General features: G+C 53.1%; 1 protein-coding gene across 2 annotated transcripts; it reads right to left on the bottom strand.

Annotated features, from left to right (window-relative positions):
* Positions 1-13,247: 13,247 nt before the first annotated feature.
* ATOX1 (antioxidant 1 copper chaperone) lies at positions 13,248-23,402 on the bottom strand. Of its 2 annotated transcripts, none has more exons than XM_075900585.2 (4): positions 23,254-23,402; positions 21,589-21,664; positions 16,453-16,628; positions 13,248-13,416 (listed from the first exon to the last, which is right to left on the bottom strand). In XM_075900585.2, the coding sequence occupies exons 1-3, from the start codon at positions 23,257-23,259 to the stop codon at positions 16,504-16,506; spliced, it is 207 nt and encodes a 68-aa protein (XP_075756700.1). In that variant the 5' UTR covers positions 23,260-23,402; the 3' UTR covers positions 13,248-13,416; positions 16,453-16,503. The 2 variants fall into 2 exon arrangements, with proteins under 2 accessions (XP_075756700.1, XP_075756699.1); XM_075900584.2 differs by having other exon boundaries at positions 13,248-13,502; positions 23,254-23,398.
* Between the last annotated feature and the right edge of the window lie 3,499 nt (positions 23,403-26,901).

The raw sequence follows: 26,901 nt of genomic DNA, 5'->3' as shown, positions 1-26,901 counted from the left end.
CTGTTCACATTTTCTAGATTCTCTTTGCAGTCATGACAACCAGCGGAGACTGACGTGGTGGTGCCCAGTGAAAGGTGAGCTCCAGATGCACAAAACGGCAACTTATTTCAGAGAGGTTCTAGAGAGCTCCACCATCCCGGAGGGAAGGAAAGCAGCCTCGTTGATGGCGGGAGAGGGTTGGCATGAAGGACGGGCTTAAGCCCACATGCATCTTACAGACTTTCAGCGGAATTTTAAAAATGATTTATCAAGATCCAACACCATTCAGAGCCATCCTTAGGATTTAGGGGGCCCTCCGCAGTACGGCTACGTCTACACTGGCATGATTTTCCGAAAATGCTTCGTCAGTGTTCTTGTGGAAATTCAAGCGGCTAGTGCAGACAGCTGGCAAGTTTTTCTGCAAAATCATGTGATTTTGCGGAAAAACTTGCCAGTCTAAACACAGCCTACAGGTTGAACCTCTCTAGTCCAGCTTCTCCGGTCTGGCAACATCCAGGAGCCAGCATGTCCACTTAGCATGGGTTTACCCAAGTTTTCTGGGATCCCATAAAGTTTGTTTGCAGCCACCCGTCCTGGCGCTCAGTGTTCTGTGCTGTTGTTTAGCTCTAATTTACCCCTCAATGTCTTCTCAGAGCCCAGTAAGCAGGGCCAGTGTTGGTCATGCTGCTAGCAATATTGGCCTCCTGCGGTTCAGAAAATTCTGTAGTTCAGCACTGGTCAGATCCTAAGGGTGCCAGACTTGAGAGGTTCCACTGGTACTATTAAATTGGTGCCCCTATGCCCAATGGAGAGGGGGAATGATGATTTTTTTTAGAGAAGTCTTCAGCAACACACTAATGAAATATTTTAAAGCAAATTTTAAAGTAAGGCCCTGTCGACTCACATCGTCAGTTCAGAAACTGATGGGCTAGGAAGAGGCAGGTGGGTGGATATTAAGACCCAGGAGTGCCCCAGATTTTTGGGTGCCCTACACAGCTGCATATTCTGTGTGCGGCTAAGTGTTTGTAAGCAGCAGTGCCTGGCCAATACTGTACTGCAATGAGGCACATGAGGGGTAAATGCCTCCCCTGCTCCCTGGACAACCAGCGGATGATGTGAAACCTAAGATGTCACTATCCCTACCCTGAACAAAGCCATGAACTGGATGGACCATTATACTCAACACCCAACTGACATCAAAAGTGAGGAATGGGACCTTTTTAGCCCATTCAATTAGCCTCATTAGCACTGGCACTACAATTATCAGGGTTTCCCCTCCCCCTTATTTTTCTATTATATATTGTGAGGTTCCCCCCTTTTTTCACCACTCTGCTCATCTGAGGAAGTAGGTTTTGCCCACAAAAGCTCATGATGTTAGATATATATGTTTGTTAGTCTCTTAGCCCTGGTCTACCCTAGGACTTTATTTTGAAATACCCCCCCTCCTTCGGTCAAATGTATAAGCGGCGCGTCCACACAACCATGCCCATTATTTCGAAATAACAGGCCGCTTAATTCGAAATCAGCACTGCTGCTTTTCGTCAGGAGTGACGCTAATTCCAAAATAGCTATTTCGAAATAGCGGTGGTGTGGGTGCTCTGGTGCCGCTGTTTAGAAATAACTACTCCCCAGAGTAATTCGAACTAACTCCTTCCCAGTGCTTCCTGGGGTTCTGAGTCTGAGGTAGAGCATCTACATTCATGGAGCCTGCCTTGGACTAGTTTCGAGGCTCCCCCATAGTCTGGACACGCCAGTTCGATTTTGTTAAATCAGGAGTTAGTAAGTCGAATGTACTAACGTTGAAATAGTTTCCAAGTGTAGACATGGCGTAAGGTGCTACAGGACTCCTTGTTGTTTTTTTAAGTAAGTGACATACTAACACAGCTATCTCGCTGAGACTTTTATTCTCTTGCCTGCACTTATTGACCTGTAGAGACTGCAGGGCCTACACTCTTGTTTTTGTTTCACAGCTGAAAGCAGGCCAGGCTGGAATGCAGGCAGGAGGAGCCCACTGGTGCCCTTTGAAAACAAACAGAAGATAAGAATTGCTCAGCTCAGAGAATTGTTTTCATTCTCCCCTGTCTGGATCAGGCGAATAGCCGCACGATGGAGTGCTCTCTGTGCACTCACTTTTCCATCTCTTCACAAACACTGATTTATTCTGCCCCCTGAAAGGCGAATGTTAAAATCCCCGTTTTTTGTACTGGGAAAATCAGGCCCAGAGAGGATACCTCTACGCTGCACCCGAAGGTCAAAGTAAGCTACGCAATTGGAGCTACGCAATTTGTGTTTCTTATTTCAATCTAATTTCGAAATAAACTGCTATTCCGAAACGTCCCTTAGGCCTCATGGAACAAGGGTTACAGGGACATTGGCATACTGAGCCTGTTGTTTTGAAATCTATTTCAAAATAACAGGCTGGTTCAAAAGACACAAACTAGCTATTTCAGGCAGAGCCGGCTTGAGCCGCAGGCAGTGGGTGTGCGACGCATGTGTGGCTCCGCCCCCGGGCGCATGGCTCATGTGCGGCCCCACCTCCCAGAGTGCTGTGCACCTTACAGCTGCAAACAGGCGCCCCCCATAGGTTGGCACCCCGGGCAGCTGCCTGGCTAGCCCGCCCCTTAATCCGGCCCTTATTTCAGGATACCTCCAGCATCCTATATCGTGCCACAGTCTAGATCAGTGGTCTCCAATCTTTTTACACCCAAGATCGCTTTTTAAGTCTCAGAACAGGCGAAGATCTACTGCCCCGCCCCTTCCTTGAAGCCCCGCCTACATTACATGAAGAAATCTAATGTAAATGTCCTGCGCAGGTGTGCAGTTCAGAGAGGGCTCAAGAGCTACTCTTAGAGCCCCTGAGATCTACCGGTAGCTCGCGATCTACTGGTTGGTGACCATGGGTCTAGATGAACCCAGAGTGCCCTGGACTTACAAAATCACAGATGAAATGAAAGAGCTGGGAAGACACAGAAATCCTGGTCCCCATTTGGCTCTCACTCCTAGAGAAACTCCCTTGGCTGATTTAAAGGCCTCAAAAAGCCTTTTTAGCTGATAACAAATGTTCTTTAAGAAAATCCTGCAGAGGAGACCTGCAGAGAAGAATCTGAAATGTGCTGACCCTGCAGTTACAAACTTGATGCCCTCGATAGAAAAAAAAAAACAGCTGTTAAACACAATGTATATGGCCCCCATTATTGTAGCATTTAATATATTTATCCCCACCACATGCCTATGGAAAGTGGGGCATAGGAGGAAAATCACCCAGGCCACCCAGAAAAGAATGAGGAATTAAACTCAGAGTGGGTCTTTGTTCAGGAAAGCTCATGCCCAAATCAATCTTTTGGTCTTTTAGGTGCCACTAGACACCTGGTTGTTTGTGTTAATTATTTATTACACCAAAGACAAAGTGGGTTCTGTATTTTCTTTGGCGTGAGGCGAGATTCGTGGTCATGCTGATCTCATGTGGAAATGAGTTCCACCGGCCACAACCAGCTACCAAAAGCGCTCATTCCTGCCTCCTGCTCTCGGCGCTGACAGCACCATTTCTCCTGCGAGACACAGCTATCCTGGTGGTAGAAACAGAAGGGGTCTTTTAGGTGTGCCATGCTAGCCCCTTTGAGGATTTTGAGGGTAGCACCATGACCTTGAATTTGACTCAGGGTAGCGAGGGGGAGGAGCTCTGCATCAGTTACAAAGGGAGCGGCCATATTCAGAACCAATCTGCACTTTGTCGAAGTCCTAACCGCCCACTGCAACACAGAAGCTTGGAGATCTCAGACGCCTAGATCTCCATGGCCAGGTCTGTATGGTCGCTCTAGACTGAAGAAGGACTTTTTAGCAGCCATGGGTAGCTCTTTGAGTAACCACTAGCAATGACAGATCCTGAAGGACCCCAGAGGCATGCTCCATCCCGATGGTCAAACCGGATGCCCTCCGTGGAGGAGATCTCAGATGGGTGGCAAGGTTTCTAGCAATTTTCCCCCATGCCTCCTTTGACTAAGTTTAGCTTCAGGCTTCTACTCTGAATAGGTCTCTTCCAGACTCTATGGTTTGGCGAAGTCTATTAATATTATCTCCTTATTTGTTCATGCAAAATACGGAAAGGGAGAACAATGCAAGGCCCTATCTAGAAGCCAGACGGATTGATGTGTTTATTTCTGGTTAGTCTCTGGAGTCACCCTTCATATTAGCCACAACAATAACACACTGGGCTGGGTCTCCAAGCTATCTGCCCCTGTGCGGGGAATTGTGATAACAAAGGTCTCCTTTCACTCAGACAGCGGGAAATCTACATCTCAGGCGCCTCCCATCATGTTCAAGGCTCTTCGAGTTGCTCAGCACAGCCCTGTCCTGAACAACCCGGGCTGCTAGCGTCTGCGTCGCGCTAGCCACTGTCTGAGTTCAGGCGGAGCTCAGATGCCCCAGGCCTTTAACCCCGTTCCTGGCCCCGTCAGTGGTGTTATTCTGACAATGGCTGCATGCTTCGTTAGTGCTGGATGTGACGGACCGGACGAGCGCCTCCTGCTTGGATTACCAGGCATTGTGCACCTAATCCCAGCCTGCGTGAGACTGGTTCTGTGCTCTCTGAGCCAAACTCCGGCCTCAGAGGCCTGTGGAGGCAAAACCGGATTTCAGTAAGAGCCACGCCAGGGCACCGAGCTAGGAATTTAGCCCCCGGATCTAAAAGGGAGGGAACCTAGTTAGATATAAGGGATTGCTCCCCGTATTCCTCCGGGTCTCCTGGAAGGGACCAAGGTTTCTGTCCCACGCAATTGCCAGCTGCCTGTTGGGGGCAACTGCACAGGGACCCGGCATCGCTCCCGGCTCCCGGCTGCCTCTTGGGTAGCAGCAGTGGCCAGAGCCTGGGCCCCTTTGAACTGCCGTAGAAGTGCCACTCCACACGGCTTGAAGGGCTGGAGGGAGGCAGGGCTGTGTTCCAGGCGGCACTAAGGACAATTGCCCTAGGCCAGGGGAAGGGGAGGGGAACCTCAGGCCTGAGGGCCAGATGTGGCCCTCGGCTTGCCTGGATCCGGCCCCTGAGGCTCAGGGCCCCCTCCAAGATTGGTGAGGCTGTGCTGACGCTCCAGTCCCCATGCTGCTCCCCCGTGGGGCTGGAGCACACAAAATCTACTAGGCTGGGCCGCTCTCTAGGCTCTGGGGTGTGAGGGGAATGTGGGGAGGGTCTTTCTCCTCATTCGGGGGCCACAGTGAGGGGTTTTCCCCCATTTCTCACTGTTGCGCAGCCCCCAACTGATTTTTCGGTCCCTGACTCAAAAACAATTCCCACCCCTGCCCTAGGCCCTGCTCCTTCTGCTCTTGGTCCCACCCTTTCTAGGGGCACAAAGCTGGGCCCGCCCCCACCTTGCCCCAGGGTCCCCTCCCATCTTGCCGCAGGCCCGCGGTAGCTGTCGGCCCGACTGATTGTCAGTTTATAATATGTGACTGAATCTCGAACTCTGAGCCTGGGTGGCCCAGACTGCATTGCTCCGGGGATTTTCTAACAGCAGAGATGCTTGGGAGTGTTCTGAGCGTTGCATTGCAACCTCCTGCTTACTGTTGGCTGAATTTTGCCCTGAGCTACCTTCTGTAGCTCTGCTGACGTATAATAGGCTGGCCCGGGTGGAAGTCAGGGCAAAAGTTTGCCCTGCTTAGTAGTGTCAGAGATTGTTCTAAAGCAGGGGTGAGGAGCCTTTTTGGGTCGGGGGCCACTGACCCATGGACAAATCAGTCGGGGGCTGCACAAATGTAAGAAGCAAAAAAAACCCCACCTCACTGAGAAGCGGAAAAACACGCCCCACGTTCCCCTAACACACCAGAGCCTAGGGGGGCCTGGGCTAGTAGACTTTGTGCCTTCTCTGGGCTCTGAGGTGGGGCCAAAAATGCGGACTTCAGTGTGGAAGGGTGCAGCTGGGAAGCAGACTTGGAGTTTGGGGTATGGGTGGGAGGGAGGGTGCAGGATTGGGGTGGGGGAGTCGGGAAGGTGGTAGGGTGCAGACGTGGGCTGGAAGCGCTTAGCTTGTACAGCCCCCCAGGGACACACATGGCTCTGTATCCACAGCTAGATCCCAGGCACTGCTCCCTGCTGCTCCTATTGGCTGCGATTATGGCCAATTGGAGCAGTGGGGAAAAAGCCTCCAGGCAGCGCTCTGCTGCTCATGGTTTCCTCTGCCAGGTGGCAAGGGGAGCAGAAGGAGGAGCATCTCCCCCCCCCCCCAGGAAGGTACCATCATAGTACATTGTTCCCTCTATTTTATTCCATCCATGTGTGGAATGAATTTTGCTACGTGCACTGACGCATGCATGGATGTGCACCACCAGAAGAAACACACGCTGCTGACTGTGGGCGCTCTGCTAAGCAACTGGGTGGCATTTGAATCTCTCCTGGCTGGCCGCCCAAGTGCTCAGCTTACTACTCCAGTAATGAGCGCAATGTGTATGCAGCTAGGTGGGGACACAGAAATTGCCAGAGAGGCTCAGACTTGTGATCCATTCAGGCCACTTGCCTGTCTCCAAGAAAAGACTACGGTAGAGAAAGGTGTTAGAGACCTTCAATCTATCCCCAGAGAAAGTTTCTTCCTAAGTCACATGAGATAGTGACAGTCTTGTGCCTTGACACATAGGTAGGTACATAGTCAGTCAATGTAGTGTATTGGCTGCGGTGGCAAACTGCCCTCCTAGCAGAGTAGCCAGAGCCTAGCATGTTTCTCACATCCTGGGAAGCCACCCAGAGAGCTGACCCATCTCTCTGTGAGTCAGGAAGAGCTGGCTGCTTGGCACAGCATTTCAGCAAAGGCTCCAAGACTTTCGTGCGATTCATCTGTATTGATCTTTCATGAGAGACATCTCTCAACTTGCTGCCCCGGTTCCCCTGAATGCTACTTCCTGCAGCAGCTGCTGGGCCATGAAAGCAGCCTCCGGAGTCAGAGACATGCTCCAGCAGACCTAGGACCAAAGCACGGAGCTTTGACAAACGTCTCCTGCCCCCAAAAGGATACTTCTGCATCTCGTGCGACTTTGTGTTCTTCCCGTCCCCGTCGGCTCTCAGCAAAACGGTTAAATAGCGCCAGTTTCCACAGGGGGAACCTGAAGCCAAACCCTGCGCTAGACCAGGTGCCAGAGAAACGAGACGCAAAACAACAGCGCCTCGCGGTTCTTTTACATTCCACGGCGGCCGGGAGACGGAATTGCTGCTCTTTATTTTTAACTGGCCTAACCACCTTTCCTGTGCCTCTTATAGAGTCGCTCTGAAATAAAATATCTGCGGCCTGGCTTCACGCGTGTGTATTTCCATACCCTGCCACTGCGAATTAAGCTCATTTCAGAGACGTTCTTGTACTGATTTCAGCATCTGTTTGCAAAGCTGTGTCCCTCTTGTGCTACAATTTGCAGCACTGCGAGCTGCCCGGAGTGGTCAGAAGCCATTGCTTGGCTTCGTGTCTTGCGATGCCAGCAATCGCCTCTGGGATTTGCGTGGCCATCAGGTGCAGAGAGGTCACCGACCGGGTCAGCACCAAGGCAGGGAGGGAATATTCTGAGCCCGGTCCTGACCTTGGATCTTTGTCCGCATTCTTCTCGTAGATCCTGGGTGCCCCTCTGCAGGCTGTGCAGCGCCAGTTCTGGGAGGCACCCAAAAATTCTCTGTTTGAACCCCTCTGCTTGGGTCTTCCTCCGAGGAACCTGGACACGTATGTTTCGTCATGTTTGGCCTCGTCAGCAGAGGGCTGCAGAGCAGGCTGCCCTGGTGTTTATAAATGATGACAATAGCCTGCAGGCTGAAACCTGCACCTCTGGCTGCACATCTGGCCTGGACGAACACGGCTCCGTTTCCAAGGGCAGATGGCCAGAGTACGGCTGTACATGGCAATGCTGAAGCCAAGTGGGGAGAGGTGGGGGTTAGCCTGCATGTCAGGGTGCTTTTCTAGCTCTGGCTGGCTCCATCCCAGCGCTGGGGGTGGAGCCATGAGGACAAACTGGAACGGGAGAGCCGGCCTGTGTGTTGCACTGAGCGTGGATTTTTACAGCGTCAATTTAAATGGGAACTCGAATGGGCCAACGGCAGAAAAGCCCTGTCTTGGTCGAATGAATCCCCCATTGTAAAAGGCTCATGCTCAGTGCACTTCACACCCCGTGCCAGCTGGATTGGTACGAAAGGAAGAAAGCCTGAGAGTCCCATAAGCCCAACCAGCGCTCCCCTTTCAAATGCATGATGAAGAGCTTATAGTTTGCCCAATTTTTTCCCTTCCAGACCTAGCAGAAGGATCGTTTGTTTATGTGCCACCCTTCCTTTGCTTTCTACACTGTGGACAGTGTTAGGTTGGGAATTCGCTCACTTCCTGGCTGTTCCACGTGATCTCACGGCTCCTTTGCCCTACATAAGACCCACAATGTCCTTTGTTAATTGCAAAGATTGGAAAACCCAGTCATTCTTAAACAGCTGCAGAATAGCCAGTGAGGCTGCGTTTTGCCAATACAGGTTGAACCTCTCTCATCCGGCACCCTCGGAACCTGACTGATTCCGAACGAGAGAATTTTCCGGCCCACAGAAGTCCATAGTGTCTAGCAGCATTACCAGCACTTCCACTGCTCACTGGGCTCTTAGAGGACATCGAGGAGTAAATTAGAGCTAAATAACAGCACAGAACACTGAGAGCCAGGACTTGTGGCTGTAAACAAACTTTATGGGACCGCGGGAAACTTGGCCACACCCATGAAAAGTGAACATCCGGCTCACTAAAATCATACTGGACGGCGGATGTTTCTGGACCAGAGTGTTCTGGATTAGAGAAGTGCAACCTGTACAAGACACTTAGCAAAGTGTACACCTTTCCAGCAAACAAAGACATTTTTGTTTGACGACTGAAGGGTAAAAGGTTCTCCACCCGCTAATGCCAGGATAAGCAGTGTGTATCTTTGGCCTATGCTTTTGGGCCACGAGGGGTAGTGTGTTGCACCGGGAATCCCAAGTGTCGTGGTTTATAAAATACAGTGGCCTGCTGGTAATGGAGACAGCAAGAAAAGTAGGTTCCCACAAGCGCTTATTATTTTATCAGAGCGGGTGCCCTTGTGCTTGCTGCGAGTGCTGGCTGCAATGCTCTGTTCCTTTGATAAGGCCGGGGAGCCGGGCCACTGTCCTGCAAGGCCACAGCTCTGCTGGGGATCGGGTTTGCTCCAGGCGTTCGGCCCTCCCGGCGCATGAGCCCTGCGGAATTCTCTGGGGGTTTACGTGAACGTGCTCGGAATGCCGCCAGGTTGCACCATGAACAAACAGCAGGGAAATTGTGCCTGGAAGCTGCCCCCTCCCGGAGCAGAACAGGGTATGGAACAGCCCTCCGTGTTCTGCTCCCTACTGCTCTGGGGACAGGAGGTGGCAAGCAATGGAACTGTGGGCGGCTACGTTCCTGCACCAGCTACGGGACTGGCAGGGGTGAGCAACCCCGCACCCCAGCTAGGCAAGGAGCAGATTAAACCCTCTCTTCACACAGGCCATTGGCTCAGGCTACATGCGGGGCCAGGGAAAGACCCCGGCACCCTGCGGGTTCTGGGAAATGAGTGATGGTGACCAGACAGCAGGAGCGCAGTGGGCATGGGCCCCACCCCCTTTCTCCCCTCTTGGGGCAGAGGGGTGCACTGTTGCTGCTCATGCTGCACCCATCCAGCCACAAGACCACGTCAACCTCCGGGGCCAGCCAAGCGTAACAGTGAAAGCCCACAAGCCTGATGCTGGCAAACGTGATCCCTCCCCTTGGCCTTGGTGGGTTTGTCGCTGCAGCAAGCTGCCGCTACTGGCATCTGCCCTGGACCCACAGGCTGCTGCTGGAATTCTCCTCCCCGCGCTGCTGAGCACTGCAGGGAAATCAGAGGGGCTGTAATGACAGGGCTGAGTTCTCATTAGGAGACCGCAGCGGAGGGGGGGGGGGGGGAGGGACGGACAGAGCCGCCTCCTAGAACAACGCCTGCCTGCTGCTAGACACTTCAAAGTAGGAATAAGAGCCTCCGGAAAAGGGCACTTTTTCCAGAGGATCGGGGCCAGTCTAGACGCTCTTTTCCGGCTTTTTTAAAAGCCGGAAAAAAGCGGTGGACATTTTTATTTAAATGCCGCGGGGGATATTTAAATCCCCCGCAGATTTCCCTACGACGACTAGTGAAATTTACATGCCCCTTCCGGAAAAGGGGCCAGTGTAGACGTAGCCACTCAGAGGCATTTCCCAAACCCCATGGCGGACAGGCTGGGGAATGGGCATCTGCCCCAGCACATCGGCTAGCTGCATCCGTGCACCAAGGACGAGTGCAGTGGGCACTTGCCTCTCCCTGTGGACGCTGGCCCAATAGAGCACTAGCCGCTCTCCTGCAGCAATAGCAAAATGTTCGCCCAGTCCGGGAGAGTCAAGTTGTTCCCCGCGTCACCCCATAAAGCTGCCTGATCCCAGCCCAGGCCTTATCTCCCGCCCCAGACAGGGCTTGCAGGGATGCAGGGACAAACCGGCTTCTGCTTGCCTGTGTCTTCCGCAAATGACAGGCAGGCCTAAACGTGGCAGTGGGGTTGTGAAGTGCTGCAGAAAACAGGGTCGTGAGAGCCCTTTGTACGTAGGGTGCCCCAGAGCAGTGCCCCCTGTAAGGAGAGAAATGCAGCCCAGCTGATTAGCACAGCACCCACAACATGTGTTTCTCCTGGTGGTGCACATCCACACATGAGTTGGTGCACATAAAATTTATTCTGCACATGGATGAAAAAACATGAGAGGGAGTATTGCTCCAGAGGGCTTTGTAAGGCAGGTGGCTACTTGGGCTGGTCCGTGGTCACTCACCGCTCATCCCCTCCCTTGCTTCGCTGAACTTGCTTTACTCGGTGGCAGGGTCCCACTTCATTTCCAATGAACCAGAATGCACCCAACTTCTGAGAGTCTGCAAATGGGTGAGCCAAGGAGCACGCCCCGGGGGCTGCCCAGCTCCCTGTAGGTACACAGGGGACGTGGGTGCTGTGCGGAGCGACCAGCCATCGTGGCGTAGCAGCATTGGACAGTGATGGCCTCAAGCGAGCTCGGGGGCAGGGAAAATTCTCCGATTTCTACTGAGACGGTCTGTGATTTTCCTCTCTGGGAGCAGCCAGGCCGCAGTGCCTGCAGGTTTGGCAGAGAGGGCAAGCTCCTTAAAGACCGCCGTTTCCACTTCACCGAGACAGAGCTGGTGGCTGTGTCTCTGGGCCACGCCACTCCCCTCGCCTCCTTGCCAAGCGAACACCAGACCTCCCCGCCCCCGCCAAAAAAAAAAAAAAAGCCCACGCACGAGTGCCTGCCCGTGTCTGCCCTACCTCGGCAGGAAGGAAATCCAAAGCGAGGCATGTCTAGTCAACAATTAAGCCTAACTGGTGTGAACCCAACAGTGAGGTGAAGAAACTGGGCACATAACAGACAGGAAATTCCAGATGGCGAGGTTTTACCCGCTCCGTTAACATGGCTCCCTTGCACCTCCCGGGTTAGCTCTCAGTAAAGAGTCTGTAAATACCAGCAGCGATTGCATTTGAGGGGGGGAGAGAGAGAGAAGAGGGGAATTGGTTAGTAAATAAAAATACAGGAGGTGTAGCCAAGATAACCTTCTGCGTGGAACAGGAAGGCTGGTGGCTCAGGGTACATCTCTACAGCAGAAAAACAAGTCTCAGAGCCAAGCTCTCAGGACTAGAAACAGCAGTGTAGATAGCCAGGCGCGGGCCTGGCTTGAGACCTTCCCCTGTCACTGGGATTCAGAGCCCAGGTGCCTGTCGGCGTGGGAACAGCTACATGGCTGTTTTCAACCCTGGTGCATGAGCTCAAGTCTGCTGTATAGGCTGAGACTTGCTGTCGTCTGGGTTTGTTTTGCTGTGTAGACAGACATACCCTCCGCGGTAGCTGAGCAGGAGGCGGAAGTTAGGAAGGCAAACGTGGCTTTAACTCATGCAGAAACGGGGAAATGCAGGGGACAGCTCTAAATGACCTAGGCTACCCCTGGCCCCAAAGGAGACAGCCCCACCCAGTGCCTAAGTGCAGGAGCAATGTTCCTTCTAATCTTTTCTATCCATGTGCAGAATAAATTTGTGTGCACCAAGGCAGGTGCACCACCAGTTTAAACCAAAAAAAACTAGTTGTAGGCACTCTACTGATCTCTTTTGTGTGGCTACCCAAGCACCCAGTTGACAGGGGACACTGTGCAGGAGTCATCTGATCATGCCATTGACATACCATCTGTGAGCGATCCTAGTCACACGGTAACTAAACTTTCTAATGGGGGCTGCTGTCAAGAACTCCGCCATTGTGCCTGGTAGGAGGTGCACAAGGGAGGTACTAATGGCCAGTGATGCTAAATGCAGTCACCAGGTAGCAGATATGGAGAGGGATCCAACAGGTGGTGCTGGAACTGGAAACACCAAGGAAATCTCAGCAGAGGATGCTGATGTGAGTCAAGCAGCAGCGTGGGCTAGTAAACGGGACGCTGGACTAGCCGTCAGGAGACGTAGGTTCTGTTTCAGCCACTGACTGACGCTATGACTTGAGCACAGGTTGTATCTCTATGCTCAGCACTGAGCACAGCTGTGCCTAAAGATTCCAGCTCCACCGTAAAATAACTGTTGGCTTGGGAAAGGGGGAAACGAGACTATTCCAGGCAAAGGACTGAGTTCTCTGCCCAAAGGTCCACTCGGCAAACCCTGTTCTTTTCCCGCGCATGGAGGCTTCTCCTGCAATGTCGGAGTATTCCATTAGGCACACAAACTTCCGCCGAGCCCCGTGACTGATTACCTAGTCAGCATTCGAACGCAGCTCTCCAGAGACGATAGCGCAAGTCGACTCTGTAGCCAGCTCACAAGGCAAGCTCCCTGGAGAACGAGTTCGTAACAAGCGATGTGCTTATTTCGAGGGCACGTCGACAGAGCAGGGCTAACGCCGAGATAAGCGATGCAACTTGAGCTACGTTAATTGCGTAGCTGAAGTCAAAATAGCTTATTTTGGCTTTTGGCGCTGTCTACGCAGCAGGAAGTCTGAGGAAGAGCACTCGCCCTCCGACTTCCCTTAATCCTCAGACAATGAGGGTTACAGAGCCGGCGGAAGAAGCCCTCCAGCTCGCCATTATTTTAACATTATGTCGAAATAATTGTTTGTAGTGTAGACGCGGACTATGCTATTTCAGAACAACAACAGTTATCCTGAAATAACGCTGCTGTGTAGACATAGCCGAAGAGTCCCACTTGCACGTCAGTCACCTCTCACAGAGGAAGAAAACACTAGGCACCAGAACACATATTTGAAAACGGAAGCAGATTCTTCATTTACTGCAAGCTCACACATCCGAACTGTACATTCAGGGAGTTTTACAAACTATGGTTCAAGTAGATCATGGTCCTTTACACCAAGGGTCCTTCCTCCTTCCAGCCGCCTCCCTTCCTCCTTCCAGCCGCCTCCTTTCCAACATCTAGCAGAGTAAATGGGGTCAAATGACAAAGGATATCAGCAGATGTGTATACAGGCCATCTTCTCAGTGAAGCCATGTTAGCGCTCCTGCCAACACAGACAGCGGAAAGGGAAAAGAGTTATACAGGGCTGCCCTCTGCTGGTTAGACCTTAAAAGAAAGCTAGCAACCTCACATTTAGTCCAGTGTTTCTCAACCAGGGGTAGGAGTACCCTTTGGGGTACTTGAGACAAGTCTGGGTGGTACGTCAACACAAGTGAAAATCGAAGAAAACTGAATTTTTGTTTTAAGTTTTTACAGTGCTTCATTATTTTTGTACTTTTTACACCCAAAAATGTCATCCCCCGCCCGGCTACGATTAAGTTGTTTAAACAAATGTGTTGCAATGGTAGAAAAAAAAATTGTGTATCTGAAAACTCCGGGGGTACTTATAATTTTTTTAAAGGGGTACTTTATAAAAAAAAAAAGGTTGAGAAACACTGATCTAGTCAATGTCAAAATAGGAACAGAAAAGAAACTCTCTCTCCCCTCCCCCATGTCAGTGCATATGGTTTCACAACTAGTATCTCCATTTTAAAGACTTCTGCCTTGTTCCTGTGTGTAATATCTCCAAGGAGTGACCGGCTGTATAAGCAGCATTGTGTCAGATGTAAAGTGAACTGCCTGAAAGTAGAGGAAAATATTTACTGTCCTCTAAATCACTAGCTACTCTTATCTACAAGGTTCCCTGAGACTTGTAACAAGAGAAGACAAAGGATTTTCTAAGAGTGATGTTCAAGTCGACAGTGTCCATTAAAACAGCAACAAGTAGAAGGTGCATGATCCAACACTATTCTCTACACTCTGCCTTCAATTATCAGAGCGCTACACTAAAGATAAGGGGATTTTCAGAGGGGAAGGGCACTGACTTAAGTAGGATGGGTCAGTGCTTGGCAATCCTGAAAATTTAACCCTAAGCAAAGCATCCTCCAGGGTGGACTGATTTAAACCAAGGCAATTTAAATCACAGTTTAAATCACCAACTAGAAAGCCTCAATTTAAATAATCAGTTTTAATCAACTTCTCCATTTGTAGGTCAGGTGCATTGTCATTGGGTGATATAACCACTAATACATGTTGATTTACAACTACATAGAGCCTTTTCAATAGATAACCTAGGAAGGCATGATACAATTATATACATTTTCAGATTCTTCTTAGTTTACATTTTTAGCATGTTAGAAAATGGAGAATGGCAGGCAGAGTCATAAATATTGGCTAATTTTTCAAATTATGAATCAGAGCTCAAGTAGAGAGAAGCTACTAAATAGTAGTATGAAAGGGAAACTGAGTCACAGAGACTCAGCAACTTGCCCAAGATCATACAGTGAGACTCACCTATGGAACAGTAAACTCAGGAGTCATTGGTTTTACACTCTATCCTGCTTGTGGAATAGTTCTTCAATATTTTAGGTTTAAAAATTGAATCTGAGATTTCTTTTTTTTTTACACTTCTGTCATTTTCTAAAACTAGGATCTTTCTTCAAACATTTTAGAAGAATCCAGGCCTTGTTTATATTAGCAAAGTTGCACTGATTTAAATCAATTGAATTAAACCCATCTAGTTCAGATGATGCAAATCCCTAACGTAGACACATTTAAACCTGCTTCATCCTCATTTCAACTGTTTTCTCTTAATTCAGGATTCACAGACACAAACTGGTTTAAATGTGTCTACTTTAGGGAGCTGCACTGCTTGAACTAAACAGACCTTATATCTGCTAGTTCAGTTGGTTTTCTCTCCGTTAAAAGCCTTGGAGAGCATTTGAGAGGCAGTGATGGCTTCTTGGATATTTGCCCACTAGGAACCGGACTGACACCCACAATTTTCCTTCACAGTGTCCATCCAGTCCCTATCTGCACTCTCACATATTCAAGCTCTCAATTAGATTAAAAAACTGATTTGAAGTTGTAGCCTCATTAATTAATGAGCAATCCCTTGAGCCATCCTCTCTCTGGGTCTGCGTTCTGCTCCCTGTTGGCACCCCAGAGACTCTGGGACACTTGTTGGCCAGGTTGTTTTGCACGGTTCAGGGGCTGTTTTCATCAGTGGTACTTTCCTGCAGAGCGTAGATTCATGGGACTGGTGCTAGCCTGTGGTTCTTCATTTAGTTTAGAAAAGGGAAGACAGAGGGGACATGACAACAGATTTCAAGTACCTAAAAGGATGTTACAAGGAGGAGGGAGAAAAATTATTCTCCTTGGCCTCTGAGGTTAGGATGAGAAGCAATGGACTTAAATTGCAGCAAGGGAGGTTTAGGTTGGTCATTAGGAAAAACATCCTAGCTGTCAGGGTGGTTAAACACTGGAATAAATTGCCTACGGAGGTTGTGGAATCTCCATCGCAGGAGATATGTAAGAGTGGGTTGGAGAGACATCTATCAGGGATGGTCTTTCTAGACGGTGCCTGGTCCTGCCGTGATGGCAGGTGACTGGATTTGATGCCCTATCAAGGTCCCTTCCAGTTCTAGTGTTCTAGGATTCTATGAACATGGTGGAGGGAAGCAGACATGTTTCCAAATGCAAAATCTGTGCCAGGTTCCCCCAAGAAGCAGCAACAGCCCTGTGACATTCCTGACCTCGACCTCACAAACACACTGCGGTAGGCACATCGGCTCTGCCAGAGACAGGCTTCCGGCAATGCCTCCTCCTCAGTTAGAGTACAGACCATGTCCTAGATGGGGCAAGCGACTGCAGCCTTTGGCTCTGGAGAATTCTTAGTGCAGCTGCCCCATGACACGGAGGGCAAGGGAGCAGGATGTGATGGTGGGTTTAGCGCCCATGCCCCAATACAGCACAGTCTAAACCTTCCTCGCGTCCCCAACTCGGCACTCGCATGGTCGCTCCACCTCCCTGGCATCCCTGTGCAGCTCCTCACACTGGAAGATGCCCCAACCCAGCTGCCACTGCTCTGTGGACGCTGCCCTCCCCCACCATCCCGTCACGTGGGACCCTGGGCAGCGCGGGTGAGTAAGGAGAGCCCTTGGCAGCTGACTAACCTCCTCGGCGGTGCGGAGAAAGCCTGACCCACAAGCCTGTTGGCTCTGGGGTTATTTCTCCCCCAGGTAGGAGGCGCTCTTCCCGGTTTTCTTCAGTGTCTCCAGCAAGGTGTCGACGCTGTGCTCCGAGTCGATGCACACCTTCTTGTTGGGCAGGTCGATTTCAAACTGAACACCTGGGGGAGGGGAAAGGATACCCCTCCCGTGAGAGAGGAACCAGGCAGCCTCCAACTGGAGCACCCACCACCACCCGAGTCTGCCTCCTCATGCAGCTCACTCGCCCTTTGGACCTCACAGCAACATCAGGAGAGTCCTGCCGCCTTCGACTGCATTTCTTTAGCACCTTTCCTCAGAGCGCTTTGTGGGGCTTCTTCCCCACAACCCCAGCCGCTCTTCTTATCCCTCTTCCACAGCTGAGGGGACAGAGCCCGGGGACCTCGTGTCATGTTCTCCAGGGTCGAACACTAGGTCAAGAGCTTCTCAGCCCAGACGGCCTCATCCCTTTGATTTAAAGAGGCCCTTCTTAAAAGTGTGACGGGCCAGGAGAGTGCTGAAAAGCCAGTGAAGGGTGCAGGGACTGAGCGGAGAGACAGGAATTTAGGTTCCAATGGCCCCCAGAGCAAATTTCCTCTTTGTCTGGTGAGGTCTTAAAACACAGGCCCAGGGCACACAGGTAACTCGCACAAACTGCCCCCCCCCCCCCCCGGATACATGGAGCACGTGGCAGAGAGGGTGGTCAAAGGCTATTCTGAGAGCACATGCTTTGTGCGCCTCCTGCTGGCGTAGCAGCGCATTACCACCACCAGGCAAAGATACCAGTGTGAGCGATCATCTCCCCAGCTCACCCGCGGCCTCCCTTCCCTCCAAAGAGCAGCACTGTCCCAGGCCTCCAAAGCCGCAGCCAGTGACTCCAGCGAGAGGCTACTCAGCAGAGTTGGATTGATCACTGCCAGCCGGCTGGTAAATGTTTTATCCCTGCTCTTTGCCAGATGCAGCAGAGCGAGGGAGGCGGAGGCATCCGTGTGAAACCAGAACTGGCGCGAGCCACCGGCTCTGGGTGCATTTGCATTCATTCGGAGTGCGCTGGGGTTTCTTTGCTCTGCCAGTTATTGTTCCCCCTGCCATGTTGCTAGGGAGCAGCCATCTGGCCAGCTGGGAACCCCGGCCCGGCTTTCTTGGTAAATACAGCAGCTTCAGTATTGGATTTCATTTTTAACGTCTCTAATAAATAAAAGTTCGGTCCCAGCTTGCCAATTGGCGTGCCGGGCATTCCCCTGGGGGTCTTAGCTTTTCAGCTAATGCCCAGGCTGGCCCCCTCGAAGCCAAGCTGAACAAAGGTGGGCTTTCCCTCGAGAGTCATTCCTCTAATGAGCCGAGACCCCCTATTCAGACTGACAACTTCGCCACGCCAGACCAACCCCGCTCCTTTATAACACGCACCGGCCTGGGCTTTATTGTTTGGAAAAGGTGCTAAAAGCACAGGGACTGGAAAGTGCAGACGCCTTGATCAGTGGCTGGGAAGGGTAGCCTGTTTCTCTGTAGCCATTGCAGTGACTGGCTCGCTGAGCGTGGTAGGGCCGCTGTTCTGAAGCTGGTAATATCCTTCCCAAGGGTCTCATGCCAGATATCCCTACGTCTATTCTGATGCTCTCACCATAGATACCCCAACGGTCTCACTCCAATATATCCCTACACCTGCCCCACAGTCTCACACCAGATATCCCTACGCCTACCTCACAGCCTCACACCAATATATCCCTACATCTATCCTTCTGTCTCACCTCAATATATCCCTACACCTATCCTACAGTCTCACCACAGATACCCCTACGCCTATTCTGAGGTCTCACCCCAGATATCCCTATGCCTACCCCACAGTCTCACACCAATATATCCCTACGCCTACCCCACAGCCTCACACCAATGTATCCCTACATCTATCCTTCTGTCTCACCTCAATATATCCCTACACCTATCCTGCCGTCTCACCACAGATACCCCTACGCCTATTCTGAGGTCTCACCCCAGATATCCCTACGCTTACCCCACACTCTCACCCTAGATATCCCTACGCCTATCCCGATGGTTTCACCCCAGATATCCCTACACCTATCCTTCTGTTTCACCTCAATATATCCCTACACCTATCCTGCAGTCTCACCACAGATACCCCTATGCCTATTCTGCGATCTCACCCCAGATATCCCTATGCCTACCCCACAGTCTCACACCAATATATCCCTACGCCTATCCCAACAGTCTCACCCTAGATACCCCTACGCCTATTCTGCGATCTCACCCCAGATATCCCTATGCCTACCCCACAGTCTCACACCAATATATCCCTACACCTATTCTGAGGTCTCACTCCAGATATCCCTATGGTCTCACCCCAAATACCCCTACACCTCCCATAGCAGCAGCGCACAGGGAGAAGTATTCTACATGCACTAGGCCCTCTGCACCTTCTGCTCCCAGGGCCTGGTCCAAAGTCCAGTGGAGCCAGTGGAAAGGCTCCCAGTGATGTCAGTGGGATTCGGAGGAGGCCTTGCAGCGGAAGGAGAATAGGAACTGCTGCCGTCTGGTGACAGAATTTCCTGTAGTCACAAGATCGCTCTGAGCACGTTCCCCGCCCCCCAGCAAAGGTCACAGATCCCAGTCAGACATCTTGCTGCTGCAGATCAATAATCAGCTACTGACTAACTAGCTGAAGCAGGGGCTCCGACAGGGGCAGGGTGGGTGGCTTTCAAGGAATGGCTTGACCCCCCAGCTCACCTGCAGGGGGAGGGCAGGACTAAGTTTGGAACAGACAACTCGCCAGCCCCCAACTGCTGCTCTGCAGCGTGGTTGAGCAACGCAGAGCTAGCTGGCAGGGGAATCTGCAGGGTCAGCCAAAGTCCCTGCTGCTGCTTCTCTTTGCCAGGAACATTTAGGCGTAGGGATATCTGGGGTGCGACCGTCAGAACAGGCGGAGGGATATCTGGGGTGAGCCCCTCGAGACAGGCGTAGGGATATCTGGAGGGAGGCAAATGCTCCGACACCAGGCCTGAGAGTGCCCAGGAGTCTCCAAAGGGGCTCGGAAACGGCCAGAACATAAGAACGGCCGTACTGGGTCAGACCAAAGGTCCATCTAGCCCAGTATCCTGTCTGCCGACAGTGGCCAGCACCAGGTGCCCCAGAGAGGGTGGACCGAAGACAATGATCAAGCGATTTGTCTCCTGCCATCCCTCTCCAGCCTCTGACAAACAGAGGCCAAGGACACCATTTTATCCCCTGGCTAATAGCCTTTTATGGACCTAACCTCCATGAAATTATCTAGCTTCTCTTTAAACTCTGTTATAGTCCCAGCCTTCACAGCCTCCTCTGGCAAGGAGTTCCACAGATTGAAGGGGCAGAGCAGAGTGCATTTTATAGCGGAATGGGCCTGTGTTTTAAATGTCACTGCACCTCAGCCGAAGACGCCCAGGGAGGAGCTGCAGAACCCGCGGCGGGGGCTCTGTCCTCGCTGCCTCCCACGGGCACAGCGTTCATGCCACTCTGTGACCCTGCCTGAGGCCCCTTCTCCTTGCTGCCTGGTGCAGCTGCTTTGCTCAGGCGAGTTTCTCTCCGGAAGATCACCTGGCAGGCCGATCAGCGCTGGGCCAGAGGTGCCAGCCCTGAGAGGTGTTGGTAGGGTAGCAGCAAGAGGTGCCCAGAATCAGCCCTGAAATAGCGCCACATGGTGAAAAGCAAACCGAGCGCTAGGATCAAGAGCAGGTGGCGGGTCTGGCAGCGAGAGGAACAGGTGAAGGCTCGAAGAGAGGACCCAGTTCTTCAGGGAAGTCATTTATATAGGTTGAACCTCTTTCAACCAGGACTCCCTGGTCTGGCAGGACCCTGGCTGTTGCTGCACCAGAGAGACCTGGTGGAAGGCCAGAGGCAGGATCCCTGTGGGGGTCAGGAACCCAGCCAGGCTGGCTCCAAGGAGGACAGCTGCTGGGAGCCCTGCTACGGGAGTCTGGCTGAGCCAGTGGCAGGGCGGCCGGAATTCCAGCAGGCTCTGGCAGGACAGTGGTCTGCTGTGGTGGGGCCAGGAGCGGCTTGGGTAGGGCTGGCAGGGCAGTCTTCCATGGGTGGGGGATGGGAAAAGGAAGGGGCAGGAGTCGTCCCGGCACCAGGACTGCAGGCTGGCGGGACTGGTGCTGCCAGGGCTGAGCGCACCGGCGGCAGGGCAGTGGTCTGCTGTGGCAAAGCTGAGAGCCCCAGCGGCAGGACCGTGGGCTGCTGTGGCAGGGCAACAGGGATGCTCGCATGTGGGAAGCCTGCCGGGAGGCAAGGCCCAGAGCCGGGCTGGGGGGCCGAAATGACCTCCCCGGTCCGGCAAAATCCCTCCTTCAGGACCACTCAGGTCCCAAGAGTGCCGGACCAGGGAGGTCCAACCTGTAATACGTGGGGTGACATTATGGCTCTGTAGAAATCTCCCATTTCTTCCAGGCCACACTATCCAGCCACCCCCCCACACTGTGCCTTGGCAGGGGCTTAGGCTGGCTGTGTCACCTACCAACAGAGCAGCCCCCTCTTCGTGGACGGCATCATCCAGCACGATGGAGCCTCCAAAAAACGGCCCCCACCACAGCTGATTTTGCCATGACACAGCGACTCCGGGGATGCTAGTTGACTCCACACCCAGCGCTTGGCAAGCAACAGTGGCAGCCACAGAGACGTGGGGAAGCAAAGGTGCCTCTGCGAACAGCAGCCACTGTCCACATTTACGGGGCATCACAACCGTCCCAGATACAATTATTACAGCACCACGAGCGGTCAGCGTTTGAGCCAGAATGGTTGTTCTGACACAAGGGCTGCCATGCGCAATCTTTAGCTTAAGGCAGGGGCAAGCGCAAGTGGACTTGGACTAAAGTTTCCATTATATTGCCACAGCAGCCGATGGTACCTTAAGGCTCGTATGGAAACCCCCATCTACAGGAGAGCCAACTGCCGATCCCCCTGCAGTCCTACACCTGGCTTCCGGCGTGGCAAGTAAAACAAAAGGAGCAGCCTTTCCACTGCTCTATAAAAAGGGGGCAGTCGTGGGCACGGAGCCCGTGTCGTGGTCATCCGCTTGTCACTCGACCCCAGACTCAGAGCGGTGTCACCTACCTCCCAGCTTGTTAAGCACGCGTGTGACCGCGTTGGAGCACCCTTCACAGGTCATGTCCACAGAGAACTCGTGTTTCTGCAATGAGGAGGAGAGAACAGATTGGAGACAACCACAGAGCCCTTCTTGCTTTGTCACCAATGACCCCAATACATGGGCCAGGTGGTCTCTCCCCTGTGCTACCTGGCTCTGGTCACAATTCAAACCCTGCAAGCCTACCCTTGGCATAAAACCAAGTTTTCTGCAAACTCCGGCATATCTAGTTACAACATTAGCTGATTGTTTCCTCGGGCTCCACAATCCACCTGCATCCGCCTGCTGTGTTGTCTTAGATCATTAGCTCTCTGAGGAGGGGACTGTCTTTTTCTTACTCACCTAGTGTAACTGGATCCTTCTTCATAATACTGCTAGACTTTTAAAAACATGATTAAAGGGACCCGACTGGCATAGATGGAGTTAAAAACAATTTGGACTCTAGCTGCTACTAAGAGAGACTCTCCCAGTAACATAAAATATCTATTTCCCTGTATTGTTAATGAACACATGCAATTAGTACAACCAAAACAACCCTAATTTTCTTGTTCATTCTAACGTGGTCTAGATGCTATTCAGATGATAAAACCAATTGGCTTCATTTCACTGCTTTGTCAACACTAGGGCCTGGTTGGCTCTAGAAAATTACATCAACCCTGTTACATCACTCTGGGGTGTGAAAAATCCACACCTCTGGACAAGGTGGATTAGTTACCCTGACAGTAGATTTGCTCCTGGCTGCAGAGTAGTGTCTACGCTATGGCTGCACTGCTAGAGCGTTTTAAGTACAGACAAACCCTTAGTCACTTTCTGTCCCTCTGTTTGAGTTCCCCAGGCTCCAAGGGAAGATTTTCATCCAGAAAGACAACAATTTTCGTTTCCGTTGCCATTTTAAAACTTCACCAAGGTGTGGGTGGCTGTCTGGTTTGGAAAGGATACCTCCAAATGAAAAACCTATCCTTCCGTAAAATTAGTGGATGGGAACCCCACCCCTGGAGGCAAACATATGCAGCTCCCAGCTAGCCGCAAGAGGTATATACAAATAAGGGGCACCGTGAACCAACCTGCCCCAAGGAACTTCCCATCTAAAGAGACCACCCAGGATACAGACCCTCAGGCCAGCAGAAGCAATCCCTGGCCAGCCTGAGAAGCTGCGGTGCCAATACACCAGCAGGCTCCAAGCATTTCGTAGGCGCTACAACAAACGAGCATTTTTAAGGGGAGGGGGGGATTTGGAGGAGAACCAGGGGCTAGTTTTGCAGCTGGCTGGCTTCCCCCAAGCCGGATGGCCCCCAGGTAAAGGAAACCAGGTGCCATTAAGCTGCGCTGGGGACTGTCTCCCAAGGCCCCCTCCCCCAAGGAGCAGCCTGTTCTCGCTGTGGCTGCTAGGAACGAGTTCTCCGGGCCCTCCCGGCACACGCCCAGCAGCTCCCCCTGCGCCCCGGGCTCCAGCCTTCCCCGCTTTGCGCTCGGAGCGGGGCTGGACCCGGCCTGGCCGGAGGCCTGGCTCGGCGGCTGGACTCTGGATCGGGGCCACCCCGGGCGGGTTTCGGCTCAGCCCGTGGGAACCCGAGCGCGAGGGATGCGCCGGCCCCGACAGCGCCCGCGGGGCACGGCCGGGCGGCGCCACCCACCGGCATGGCAGCGGGCGGCTCGTCTGCGCGGCTCCTCTCCCGGCTCCGCGCACCAAGAGGCCGGCGCCGCCCCCCGGACGTGCCCCGCCCGCCGCCTCCTGCCCGGCCGGCGAGCCGCGGGAGGGCGCCCTGGGGCTCGGCTCGCTGCGCACGGAGCCGGGTCGGGTTCGCTGGGGGCCCCGGGCCGGCCCCAGCGCACGCAGCGGGGAGCCCCGCGCCTCCCACGCAGCCCCCCCCTAGAGCGGATCTGGGGGGGGTTGGCTCCGGGCTGGGGGGCGGGGGCAGGAGGAGGGGGGGGGCCCGGGGGCTGGGGCAGAGCGGTGGGGGCAGGTGGGGGTCCGGGGGCTGGGGCAGAGAGGTGGGGGGCAGGAGGGGGTCCGGGGGCTGGGGCAGGAGGGGGCCCGGGGGCTGGGGCAGAGCGGTGGGGGCAGGAGGGGGCCCGGGGGCTGGGGCAGAGAGGTGGGGGGCAGGAGGGGGTCCGGGGGCTGGGGCAGGAGGGGGCCCGGGGGCTGGGGCAGAGCGGGGGGGCAGGAGGGGGCCCGGGGCAGAGCAGGTGGGGGGCAGGAGGGGGCCCTGGGGCTGGGGCAGAGCGGTGGGGGCAGGAGGGGGCCCGGGGCAGAGAGGTGGGGGGCAGGAGGGGGTCCGGGGGCTGGGGCAGGAGGGGGCCCGGGGGCTGGGGCAGAGCGGTGGGGGCAGGTGGGGGTCCGGGGGCTGGGGCAGAGCGGTGGGGGGCAGGAGGGGGCCCGGGGGCTGGGGCAGAGTGGTGGGGGTGCAGGCTCAGGGTGTTGGGGGCGGGGGGGGCTCCGGGTGGGGTGCAGGGATGTGACCAACTAGTCGTTTCCCCCTCCCCCTTACTGCCTCTATCAGAAAGAGACAGGAAGGGGGGGGTGCTTCTTGGGGACTGGCCCCGGGATCCATGCGGTGCTGACACTGTGAAACTCCGCGGCGAGCGGGGACTGCTTGAGTCACCTGCCGGCTCCACGCTCCCTGCAGCGCTTTCGCCTTTGAAGTGTAGGCCTGGGGCTGTTGGGACACTTTAGTCGGTAAGGGCGCCTCCCCCTCTGATCGACTAGTCGATGCAGATTGCATCGACTATTCGATTAGCCTGTTAATCGACATTTTACATTCCTAGTGGGGTGTAGGTGAGGCATGCGGGCCCTGGGAAGGAGTTTGGGGGCGGGATGGGGCTCCGTGCTGGGGCAGAGGGTAAGGGCAGCTCCGTGCTGGGGCAGAGGATAAGGGCAGCTCCGTGCTGGGGCAGAGGGCAATTGGATGGGCCCCTTTGAGGCTAACACTAGCCCGGCTGGGTGGACCCCACCCCTGAAACCTGCTTACAGCCCCCCAGGAGCTCCCTGGTTGAGAACTGCTGCTTCTTGAGGCTACAGCTGGAGCTCCCCTAAGCACCATTGTCATTTGCAAGTTCCTGTTCCAGAAGCAGTGGGTTCTGGGATATTTTGAAATGCCACCAGAGGGCAGTTGCCAGAAGCCCTAGTGGAGATGAACTGAATGGGGAGGACTGAGAGCAAAAGTTACTTGCTACTGGGAGAGAAAAGGTAACAGTGGAAGGACTGGAGTTTCTGAGCCCTCAGGTCATGCTGGGATTACACTGGTTTAGAGGAAGCTGCCCTGCATTCAGACCTCCTGAAAGCTAGTTTAATCTGAACTATATTTGGAGCACTTTCCCAGGGGGAATCCAATGTTTCATTAGTGTGTTGGGGGGCAACCAAATGACTTAAGGCTGGTAAATTTCTTGAGTGTAGGTGAAATCCAAAGGGAACCCCACTCATTCACTTTCCCTTTTCTACAGAGTTGCAATAGGACAGTAAATCAAGGAATGCACAAGTTAGGATGAAGGAAGAAATCTTTTCAATCGTGACAGATTTTCTTCACTCCTAATTAGGAAATGGGTGAAAGCTGATGTCAGCTGTGCAGATTCTGAGAATCTGGTTGGGTGTGTGGAAAGGAGACTTTCTCCCAGCTGAAGAATGTGTGTGAGGGAGCAACAGAAGTACCTGCTGTAGTCTGCAGAAAAGAGATTTAAAAGGGGGTTGTGGGGGGAGGGGAGGTGGAGGTGTTAAAGAGTTGGTGAAACAATTGGGAAAGTTCTGAATCAATGGCTGGATACTTAACAGCTGTTGAAATCCACCATCCAGGGCACAAAAGGATGTGCATGTTGGAGATTAAGGGGTAGTAGTTAGCTCTGGAATGAAAAGTCTGCTGGTGGCTGTGAGGTCCCAATGAAGGGGAGATAACAATGAAGATTAGAAGGCTACTAGGCTGGAGGGAGCCGATTTCGCTTGGTTGCATCAGGAAATCCCCCTTCAGATTATAAATTGTAAGCAGGAGAATCCTGACCAGTGTGGGGTAAAGCACTACGGGGTTATGTCTACACCCACGGCTTCTGGCACAAGTACAGCTGTTCTTGCGCAAGAATCTGTAGAGCGTCCATACTGCCCGCCCGCTCTTGAGCAAGGAAATTTACAGTATGGCATAGTAAGAGAGGGCTTCTTGCACAAGTGATACACCTGATAAAAAAGAGTGTAAGCCCTCTTGCGCAGGAGCTCTTGCGCAAGAAGGCAGTGTGGACACTCGGCAGGGATTTCTTGCGCAAGAAAGCCCTATGGCTAAAATGGCCATCGGAGCTTTCGTGCGCAAGAGAGCGTCCACACTGCCATGGGCGCTCTTGCGCAAAAGCACAGCTCGCACATGGCAGTGTGGACGTTTTCTTGTGCAAGACTTCTTGCACAAGAACCCTTGTGCAAGATGTTCTTGCTCAAGAAGCCACCAGTGTAGACATAGCCCGTGAGCCTAACGTGGTCTGGTTTTTTTGGCTCTAGAATCGGTCAGGTGAAAGTGACTTCCCGGAGGTTTGTCTACCTTCGAGCCTGTGTGGAACTGCAAGTGTCTTCCAAATTCTGGTAGAGAAGTGGTGATGCCTGTCCTGCTCCCCACCCCTCACTCCATGCCAGTACACGGTAGTGAACTAATCTTTTGAAGCAGTGGAGTGGAAACAATCTACTTTGTAAATCTGAGAGTAGGGTGTGCTGGGGAGGAGGCGCTGCGCATGGGACCCACGGGCATAGGCTGTTGTGTAGCCACCCCAGGACTGCTGTAGAAGTAGGGGGACGTATCAGGATTGAGAGGCATCAGTAGAACTGTCTGAGCAGCCCAGAACTGGAATAGGAAGGGGGCGCAGCAGGTCAGAATAGATGAACTGGCTTGCTCGGGGAGTTGAGGACTGGAGTAACTGGCCTGCGGCAGGTCAGGAATGAGGTGCCTTGGGTGGGACAAGACAGCAATCAAGGGTAGTGGGAGGGAGTTATGGACAGCAACTCACCACTGCATGCCTGTCTCCCTGTGAAGCGCACCAAGTTTCAGTTGGATAAATACCCTGAAATAGCGAGTGTCCCATGCAGGCCTTGGCCAGAGCAAGCGAAATGGCTTCTTAACGCAGTTGTACTTTGCATCATGCTGAGCAGCAGGTTCCAGTTGCCAGTCCTGATGTTCCCTCTCGCTAAGTTAGCTGGGCATGGGCCCACCTCTGGGGAGGCCGGGTGGAAGATGATACCCGCCTTGAGGCACGGTAGCACCGGGGTCAGAGCCGATGCCATTTCGCTGCACGTAGAAATGGCATCTTGTTTCAGTGCT

Source organism: Pelodiscus sinensis, chromosome 16 (assembly GCF_052426305.1).
Source record: "Pelodiscus sinensis isolate ZL-2025 chromosome 16, ASM5242630v1, whole genome shotgun sequence".
Classification (NCBI taxonomy): Eukaryota; Metazoa; Chordata; order Testudines; family Trionychidae; genus Pelodiscus; species Pelodiscus sinensis.
This window is presented reverse-complemented; position numbering and strand designations above follow the sequence as displayed.

What these genes read in the sequence shown, in the direction of transcription:
- ATOX1 (XM_075900585.2), bottom strand. An exon ending in CGTGCTTAACAAGCTGGGAG is followed by an intron (nt 16,629 to 21,588) that starts GTAGGTGACACC and finishes CCCCTCCCCCAG; the next exon opens with GTGTTCAGTTTGAAATCGAC.